Source organism: Mangifera indica, chromosome 13, assembly GCF_011075055.1.
Source record: "Mangifera indica cultivar Alphonso chromosome 13, CATAS_Mindica_2.1, whole genome shotgun sequence".
Taxonomy (NCBI): Eukaryota; Viridiplantae; Streptophyta; class Magnoliopsida; order Sapindales; family Anacardiaceae; genus Mangifera; species Mangifera indica.
In genome coordinates, this window is record NC_058149.1 from 1,006,094 (window position 1) to 1,016,951 (window position 10,858).

Consider the following 10,858-nt stretch of genomic DNA (forward strand, 5'->3'; position numbering starts at 1 on the left):
AACCACTTATAGTTATTAACTGTTATGGAGAGTAACAAAAAAACCTAAGAAACTCCCATAAAAATGAATGAAAACAAAAACTCCTATTGAATTAATTAAATAAAAAATTCCCTTTTTATTTTATTGGAATCAAACTTTATAATTTGAAATATTTAACTTCGAATGGGTCAAATGTAATACTTTATCAAATATAAGGAAATTAATATAATTTTCATTAGTGTATTCAGGGTTGTGTCTACAAAATTTAAAGTTAAAGGGGCTAAAGAAAAATTTAGTGTAAAGTGCACGCTACTAACAAGTTAAAGGGGTTAAAGATGAAAATACCATTTAGTAAAAATATTTCAAAAAATTAAAAATTTACTATATTTTCTCTCGAAAGTTTAAAAATTTAACAAATTTTTTCTATCTAAAATTTGAAAAATGACCATTTCTCCCACCAAATTTTAGAGTTTCATACTTTTTCAAATTTTCCTTTTGCAAGCATCCCAAACTTTTTAAAACTTTATTTCACTTGCCAGATAGTTTCCATCTATTACCCTTCTCTTGATGACCTCTTCCCTCTGTCTTCGATTGTCTCATGCCCGAGATTGAGCCATTGTCAACCCAACATCCATCTTCGGTGATAACAAACACAACGACATTGGTCTCTTGATTTTGAAGGGATGATGATGATATCAATCTCTTAGAAGAACCAGGCAACACATCGAAAGGGACAAGGAAGAGAGCCAAATTTGACGATGGAGACAAAAAGTTTCGACGTTGATTGCAAAAGGAAATTTTGACAAGTATGAAACTCTAAAATTGGATGGAAAAAATAATCATTTTTCAAATTTTGAGTAGAGAAAATGATTATATATTTAAACCTTAATTATTGGTGATTAAGTAATAAGGCAAAAAGACTTGTTCCCACCCAAAGTTTCATGTGTTGTTAAATTCTACTGCCAAGTTTCAAAATCTGAAAAACAATCCATCTACTGCTACTAGTAATAAAATTTACGAGTAATAAAGGTATATCAGTCACGTTAAACCTATTTTAAATATATTTAATATTTAAAAATAAGATATTATCCCTCAAGCACAAACATTTTAGGGCTTTTTTTGTCCTTTTTGCATTGCTGCCCCCACAACTGCACCATCTCCATCTTGCCGGCGCCTCTTTATTCGTCGTGGCTGTGCGAGCGGTTCTCTGCTCTGGCTTATTTTTCTGGCGCCGTCGAACTCCTTCGGTGCTTGAACTTCCTCCTTCGCCGTAACGAGTGTTTTTTTTTCTCTCTAGCCGATATTTCTCTGTCAATGGACTCTTCTTCCATCGACAGTTGCCTTTCCGTGAAGTGGTGCTCTCCGGCGCTCTCTCTCACTACCGACCGTTGTGTTGGTGCTCGTGCTCATCCTCTGCTTCTTCTTACATCAATTCGGGGAGCTGATTCAGTTCCCGATCCATGACGCCGAATCGTTCCCAGTGACCGCTCTATTGCTCTTCACTTCAACTTCTCCCTACCCAGGATGGCGAAGAAACGGAGAGTTCTAGAGATTCTATGGAAACTTTTCTGTGAAAAAGCTCGAACTCTTGCCGACACAATCATGTCTATGGTTCAAAATCAAGCGGTGAGGGGGAAAATGCGTTTTTTCTCATTAAACGTGGCGATTCTTCCAATTACCCAAGTCCTCCATCATTGTCTCGTTGTTGTCAACGAGGAAGCACCCCATTTCTCCCATTTCTCTGCGAACGTCTACTGGTCCCAACACTGAGGTTCAGTTCTGGTCCTTTGTGTTTCTATATGTTGACTATAATTGGATTGATTTTAGATTTGGAATGTGTTTGGTTTGTTCAGATAGTTGAAAGGATTATGGAGATGTGTCTGGAAACGTCTAATGTCATTTATGGTGGTTTTGACAAGGCAAGTTTCCTTTTTTAAGTTTCTATAAATTCATGCTTTTGTTGATGCTTTATTTTTTCAACATATTAAAAATGGTTTATTTTTTTAACCATCTTTTGTTGATGGTTTCTTTTTTAAGTTATTGTGATTTTCTCATTAAAGCCGTGAATCTGCCAATCTGTTGCATATTTGCTAGAGGAATACAGATACAAATATGGCAGTTTGATTTTGCTAAAATTTCCCAGAATATGCAGAGCCGGCTTGCAGGAGAATCTGAACTCTGCAGACTGGAAAAAAAAAAAACCATAACTAAATGTGTGAAGTCTGATAGCTTGTGGGACGATTGCTCTTCCTACATGTGCCAACAAAAATGTTCAACAGTTTTAAAGAAAGACAGCATCAAAGCAGTCAGTTCACAAGCAATAATCTGCAGCAGTAAAAATAAAACAAAAGTGCAGAGTTCAGCAGGCAGTTTTCCTGGAGAGTGAAGGAGATGATGCCAGGATGGAATTTTAGGCAAAGGGAAGAAACCTGGATCATGCAGGTGAAGCCAAAAGTGCAGCAGCAAGCAGACACAATGAGCTGCTCCATTGAGTTGCCTACTAACCAGCAGCCTAAAGCAGAATCTGAAGACTACTTCAAAGGCGATACTGCAGAGAAATATACTTGTTGTGGATATTAAACTAACTTTAGAAGTTGGGAAAATCCCTTTGCAGAGTAAGGTCCATCTGATTGTGAAACTGGGGAAGCCTCTCAGTTAGACATAGAGAATACTAATTTTACAGTATTAAAAAACTAAAATGAAATGCTATTTTACTGAGTCTTTACCAGTTCAAAGCTTTCGTGCAGGGCTAGAAATTGTGTAGTTTCTGTTTATTGTCATTACTTAAACTGGTTTATATGCTGCCATTCCATGAGGTTAATGAATACTCTGGTGTGATTGCAGGGAAATCACATGCTCTTCACAAGAGGGTGGAGCAGCTGTGCACCACGGAATTTAAATGGGAAAATCAAAGGTGTTTGTTTATTTTGCTAGAGTGCAAAACTATTGCCTTTCCTATTTTCCCTAGTTGGTTTTCAACAAACCCAATTTATTTACAATTTTACTGTCAAACAATAGAGAGAAAAACACACACTAATAGTTCCAGTTTGAAGGGCTTCTTTGCGTAGTTAGGTTTAAGTAATCTGCTTACCTATAATGTTTGATTCACCTAATATTTTATTATTTAGCAAGCTAAATAAAAAGATAAAGAGAGATTCAAGCAACCCAATTTTCCATACTTTGTAATTTGCAGGTTGAAATTTTTCAAGGTTTAGCATGGATTTCATTTATCTACTATTGTAATTCTTATGAATTATTTATTCAGCTAATGCAGTTTGTGTAATAATTTACAAGCTAGTTTTTGTGAAGCCAAATTTGAATGTTTCCTAATCTATCTCTATCTATTTTGAAAATTTAAGAAATATTTGGTTTGTTTTGTTTTTTGAGTAATGTTATGTAATAATATTACTAATGAAATTATGTATATACATTTTTTAGTAGATAATTAAGCACACAGATAATATGTCATTAGATGATTAGTTGTCACTTTATCTTTAATTCTAAATCATCGATCATATGATGACAAAAATATATATACATAATTTCATTAGTAATATTATAAATGATAAAGTTAATTTTTTTTTTTTTAAATTATAATCAAATCTTAATGAGTAACACTAGACAATATATTGTTGCATCCGCAAATTTGTATAAATAATTTCTTTATATAAGTAACATTATTCAAAACTACTATTCAAAAGTTTTTCATTTTAAGTTGAAGGCTATAAATAAGAGATGTCTTCATTTATTTAAAAAGCATAATCATGTGAAGATAATAATGTGCGCATTTGATATGGTAATAGAAGTAATTTAATTTATTAGTTTATTCATGACCATTGTAATGAGTAACAAGTTTTTTTTTTTTATAATATTAGTGACTTAATTATAATTACAAAATAATTATATTATAATCATAAAATAGAAGTGCTACCAATTAAAATAAATTTCAATATCACAACTTATAGTTAAAATGATAAAAAAAACTACTTGATGTTTTATCTAATAGACAAAATTCTATTTTAAACTTGCATTTTTCTTCTCTATTAGGGAGATTATCAATTTAGGACCTCGTATCTTAGTAAAAAATGAAAGTACCACAAATTATCAAACTTAATCTTACAACTTAAATTCGGTTAAAATTAACCGTTTTGATGATATTTACTACAGTACCATTGTTAATGAAGTATCAAAGACTTTTGATTGGGCATATAATATTTACCGTGTCCACTGGAGAGAAAAAAAAAAAAAAGATGCACACTCAAATACAAAATTCAGTGTTCTTCTATTTATTTTGTTGAAAACGAAAAACAAATTTTAGCAAGATTATTGAGTGATTATGAGAATTATTGACAGGAATGTCTTTTTTTTCCTTTATTAATATTGTGCAATGTTAATGTGCTTACTGCTTACCATGAATAGGAAATCTTCTACTAATATTACAATGATAAAGCCCAACATAGTTTAGGCATGGGAATGAGCCCACTGTCTGTAAAATTATATAAAAAGATTATGTCTGACAATACCTTTTGAGAATAGCTCTAAGTTACTCAAAAAGACCAATTCTTAGAATAATTTAAACAAGAGTTAAAATAATAAATATTTAAAAGACTTTAATTCAATATTCTTATTTTCATTAAAGCCAATATAGAAATTATTCAAATTACTTAGGAGATACAAAGACAGGAAATGCAACATCTGCACACATTCCTTATACTATCTGGAAATATTATTATTCAAGATGAAAGATTATTGCTTCTAATTCATTTAATAATGAAAGATTATTCAAATTTATCTTAAAAATCAAATATTCCTTTCAATCCAATATTATCAATATATAATTCTTTTAATAAAAATATAATAGACATATATGATATTATGTTATAGTTGAAGGTGTTACCACTTAAACTAATATACTTTAAGTTGTTCAATTTTAAAATTGAAAGCAACCCAATAATAATAATAATAATAGTTGTATATATATAAAAGTAATGTTATTAAATGGAACACTACCATTAAAATGTTTTAATTCTTTAAACTGATTATAATCTAAATCTAAATACTTAGAAAGATGGTTGTTTGCTCAAAACTCATAAAATATAGTTGTCATTAAACATGTTGTAATCGATGAAGAGACCCTTGAGATTATTTAAGTATGATAATATTTCAAAATATGTAAAAAAAAAAAAATCTTATTAATAAATTAAATTTAGTAAATTAAAGTAAAATATACATTCTTTAAAATCAAATTATTATGAGAATGGACTGTGAAAGACCTTCATTTTCCTCGTAAATCAAGAGTTTCCAATTCTTGAAAGAGAGAAAATAAAGAAATATTTAAATTCTACTATTCTAATTCATGTTCTCTTATAGAGTTTAGATAAAGACTTATCACTCTGCATATTGTGTTGTTGCATTTAATTATTTTCTATTGACAATAATCTGATAAATTTTTATCTCTTCTTCAACCCAATTTCATAAACGTTTTAAGTTGGAAGAGAACAAATCTCTCCTCCTTCAAACAAACCCTTCATCTTTCAAATGAGATAAATATTAATGTCAACATCAGCATTACCCACACCCTCACAAAATTTAACTTCATCTCTTAATAGTACACTAATCCCATGGTCTTTATACCTTTTCTTTATTTAAGCATTACCTTCTTGGAAGTTCAAGTTGGTACATTCACATTCATTTTCCACAAAATTGAATGACTGAAACATCATAAGTCTCCCACTAGCACAAAAAGTCAAGTCAACACACAAATTATTTAATGTGTCGTGGAAGAAGGTTGGAATTATTTAAATGCTACACAAGGGTTTGTTTTTCATAAATTCAATATTCTAATTATTTAAATGCCAAATCACTATTTTTCATTGTCGCCAATAACATTCATCACCCATACGTGTGATTCTAATTGAGAATAATAATATTGTTATAAATTTTAATTAATAAAATAATTTCATTTTTTAATATCATATATAATAAATGATTACTATATCCATGATTTCAATTTTTAAAACTTTAAATTTTTTTCCATTAGGATTTGTTTAATTATTAAAAAACAAATTGGGGATCACTTGTTCATGTTTTTATCATGAATTTGTGTGAATCATAATTATTTTCTATTGTGGCAAATTTGTAATTGAATAAACACAGAGTATGAGGGAAAAGGGTGATATGGTACTTTCGAATATGATGAGGCTAGCCCTACATGTGCCACCAAGTACACCTTGCTAGGTTTAAACCCAAAATCAATCTTAACACTGTAAAAGATAAAAAGTAGTATTAACCTTGCTCAAGAAACAATCCACTGGACATCCTAGATAAGTTCTATAAATGTCTAAAATTTAAAAAAAAAAACCAAAAGACTTATTTTCACCTGATATTTAGTGAAAACTTAAACTCATATCAGTTAATTTTTAAAAATCTAAATATATACTTTTCTGTTATAATTCACTATTGAAGTTAAAAGTAAAAATATTATTTTATAAAAAAAATTAAAAAAATAAAAATTTATTACATTTCTCTTTAGGTTTAAAAATCTAATAATTTCCTCCCATGAAGTTTAAAAAATGATAATTTCCCCTTAGAGTTTTCTTCTCTTCTCCAATTACCTCTATTCTAGTTGACAACTCCCTTCCTGACGCCAGCCCTTCATTGCTAGAAAATGAACAATTCATCTCTAAAGACGAATCATTTGTTTGGACAATGAAAAAATCATTCAGATGAATCATTTTCGTATGGATGATTTGTCATCATCCAGACAAAGATAAAGGGTCAGATGTTTGGACAATGATGTACAACCCTTCATCTTCGTTGTCATCCAGGTGATTTCAATTATATATTATTATACATGCCCCCACTGGAATATTTGTGACTCTTTTCCATGGTTTATCTTTTCACTGGGACACAAAGTCAATTAGTCAACGTACAAATTATTTAACGTGTTGTGAAAGAAAGGTTGAAACTTCATATAACAAGGTAGACTAGACATAATATCATTTTATTTTATTTTGTTTATTAATATAATAATTTTTTAAATGATAAGATAATTAAATCTATTATATTTACCATATCTATGATTATAAAATTGGTGACCTGATGAAGGGTTCATCTTTAAAAATTTAAAAATTTTATCTAAAGATCTATTAATATTTAAAATAGTTTATGTCATCAATTTACCATTTTCTATTTTTGTACACAAAAATTTGAGGGAATCATATTTATTTATTATTTTAAAATATTTGTGTGAATTAATTTGGATACAAGGCTGTATCTACATGTAAAAAAGATGATAACATAACAACACCAATGTGTTAGAAAATCAATTTTCCTCTTATTTATTAAGTTTTAATTTTTCAAAATGGCACGCATCATCTGATAAAGTGAGTAGAATCAATCACGAAACGGGTAGAAAAGTATATTTAAACATTTGTTTATTAATAATTTTTTAAACATTTGACGGTTGAAAAACAGGAAAAAAATTTAAAAGAAATCAATTATTTATAGGAAACCTAGCAAATAGTTCATGTTGGACGGTTGAAAAACAGGAAAATATTTTACGACATCTCATTTCGTTATGACACCTAGCATTACAAACATATATTTTTTATTTTAACATCAGGTAGGTTGTGTCATTAAATTGTGTTTATATTATCTTAGTTTAAATTTTATATTAGAGATATTCAATTTTAATCTAATATAATTATCTGAATTAGAATTATATCGAAATTTTTTAAATATAATTTAATCTTTTAATATTCAAGTTAACGTACTCTAATCTAAATTAACTAAAATTATTTATTATTTTTACTCTTCAAAGTATTTTTATAACATTTTTTCTTGTTAACAAATTGTTTAAAATATTTATGTACTAAGACTTTTAAAACACATTAATAATCTAAATCAAATTTTTGTTATTTAATAATAAAGTAAGATATTTAAATAAAAGTAAAAAATAATATAAGTAATAATAATTATGCAAATATATAATTATATACAATTGATAAAAATTCTAAATTCTTAAAGATGTCATATATAATTATAATATAAATAGGAACTTTAAAAGACATTTATATTCTAACTAAACAAATTAAATTTTTATTATTTAATAATAAAATAAAATATTTAAATAAAAATAAATAATAAATTGAATAATTATAATTATATAAAAATATAATTATATACAACTTATAAAATTTCAACTGTTATAGATATTATTTTTCAATATTTTTATAATTTATTTTTAACACATTTTATTATAATAATATTTTTTTAAATATTCGAATCAATCAAATTATATTAAATTATTTTTTATAAATCTTAATATTATTTAATTTAATTTTAAATTATATTAAATTAATTTAAAATAAATTTTATATAAAAAAACTCAATTTTATTGTGCCACGTCTTATCCGGTTAAGGGGTGTATTGAAAATCACCAATTTTTTTTTTTTGGCGTGTTCAGACGAAATGGTTGGTGATTCTTCGAGAACGGATGACATGGCTTCACGCGTAAAAAACACGTGCCTTGCGGATAATGAATTCGCCTGAGGCGTGTCAAAGCGTGCAGGCGCAATTAACTTTGTTGAGATTTTGGGATAGAAATAAACGGTAGGGATAAATTTATTCTACCAATAGAATTGTGACATTTGAAGGGAGTTTTTGTCATTTCATGAAGAATTAATAAAAATCTTCAAATAAAATAATGCATTAATCAAATTGTAACACGTGTTCTCAAATGTTTGAATGAATTAAAAAAAACGAAAGTAAAAGAAAGAGAGTATAAAGATCAATAAACAATTCAATTCGAATTTATAGTTTAAATAAAAAATTTTAAATATTATTTAGATAAAATAATATTGTTTTATCAATAAATTACGAATTTGAATTACAAATTCGAACCATATATTCACCCATCAATTCTAATCATTAATTCAATTTGAATCGAACTATAAATTTAAACTATTTATTTGAGATATAAAATCAAGTCAAACTCAAACTAAATCAAATTAAGCTATTTTTCATCCAAATCAAATTAGAGATAAACTTAATTTTGACTTGACAAACTCTAATCATACTATTTTTTATTTTAATTAAACTTGAATAAAAAGATATTTGAGCTTGACCTAATCGGTATCTAACCCTAGTTGCAAAAATTGACAGTTTTTTTATAGTCAATGATTAAAAAAAAGAAAAATAGGGATTAGATTTGATAAAGAAGCAATTGCTTCCCTAATAAATCCATAGTAGGATGAAGTCAATGGACCTCGAGTAGACTTAACCCAGCTTAGGAGTGATATTGGGTGACTTTTGTTGCTCTGAGACTCTAGCTCTGAGCAGGGTAAATATAAGAAATAAAGAAAATTAAGAGATTAAAATTAAAAAAAGGTATACATGTAATTAGAGCTGGATTTGATCTAGCTACTCAAGATTAGATCGAATAAGTCAAGTTTAGGTTAAAAATTAGACTTATTTTCATAAATTGGTTGAGTTTGGGCTGGTTCAAAATAAATTAAAATTTTAAATTATTTTTAGCAAAGTTTGAAATTCAATTTATCGATCTGTAATCAATTTGAGTTACCTCTATTAATTTAAATCGATCTTGAGTTAGGTCTTGTTTGAATTTGCCCGAATCAAATCCAATTCTTCTAGGCGCATAATTAACTTTAAGTAAATGCTATTAATTTCCTTGGAAAAATCAATTATATAATATTTAAAAATAAATAGGTTTAAATTAAAAAGTAGACAATCAAACTACTCTTCTAGTATAAGAGAAAGAGCAGTTTTAAATAGTTAAATTAAAAAATATGGCTAGAGTAAATAAGAGGAAGGCTATGTAGTTTGAAAAAAGAACCTTGCAGAAATTGCTAGATTTGTTTTCTTTGACCAACAACGTCTTTCATAAATACATTACTTTAAATTACAAAATATTTGACACCATCTAATTTTATAGCTCTCTTCAAAATGATACTAAATATGAACAGAATAATTTAAATTTTGGAGACCAAATCAAAACAGGCCAATTTTGTAAGATAGGTACATAAAATCCAACTAACTGTTTCATCATCATATCATTTTGGAAGATGATCTATGACAAAATAGTAGCAAGATGTTATGCACAACTCAACAAAATAAAACCATGTGCGACGCCAGTAAGGATTTATGTATAAAACCACAACAATCCCTACAAGAAAAATTATGTAAGTAACTGCAAAACTTACATAGAAGATATTTATATCAATGACAGTATTGTCTTCTCCACTATTACTTGAAGCTTTTGGCATAAAAAATGGTGATTCAATTGCACTGCAGGGTTTGGGCAATGGTTTTCCACAAAGAAGTGGATTTCCCTCATACCTATCTTCTTCAAATGTCCCAAATTGAGCAGTTTTATCAGGAGTTTTGCCAGATAAATTATTATATGTCACACTAAAAACAGCCAAATTATATAGTTCAACAATTTGAGGAGGGATTTTTCCAGTCAAATTGTTATATGAAATATCTAAACTCTCAATCTGTTTGAGATTTGAAAACGTTGATGGGATTAGTCCTGTCAAATTGTTGTGAGAGAGATTAAGTGCATGGATTCCAACAAGATTTCCAATTTGATAAGGAATCACACCAACTAACTTATTGCTTGAGAGATCAATGCCAGACATGTAAAAGAGGATTCTTCCATGGTAAGAGTAAGATATGTTCTTCGTAGTAAACTCTATAATTTCTTCCTTTCTCATCGAAGCTTCAATTCGTAATGTAGTAGAACTAAGCGAGGAAGTTGAAGGCTCCGTATCATCAAGTGAGGAATCAAACACATCACTTACTATTGCAATATTTAAGCAAGGGGGGATATGCCCTGAAAACATGTTATGAGAAAGAT

At 28.3% G+C, this 10,858-nt stretch overlaps 1 protein-coding gene and 1 long non-coding RNA gene across 3 annotated transcripts; one reads left to right on the plus strand and one right to left on the minus strand.

Annotated features, from left to right (window-relative positions):
• The first annotated feature begins 989 nt into the window (after positions 1-989).
• On the plus strand, positions 990-2,697 carry LOC123194370. 2 transcript variants are annotated; one of them, XR_006497261.1, is made up of 2 exons: positions 990-1,750; positions 2,123-2,697. It is a non-coding gene; the product is annotated as an uncharacterized LOC123194370 (long non-coding RNA). The 2 variants fall into 2 exon arrangements; XR_006497260.1 differs by having other exon boundaries at positions 2,132-2,697.
• Positions 2,698-9,955: 7,258 nt separating this feature from the next.
• On the minus strand, positions 9,956-10,844 carry LOC123194916 (receptor-like protein 13). The gene has a single exon (XM_044608423.1). It carries the CDS (start codon positions 10,842-10,844, stop codon positions 10,053-10,055), a length of 792 nt encoding a protein of 263 aa, XP_044464358.1. The 3' UTR covers positions 9,956-10,052.
• Between the last annotated feature and the right edge of the window lie 14 nt (positions 10,845-10,858).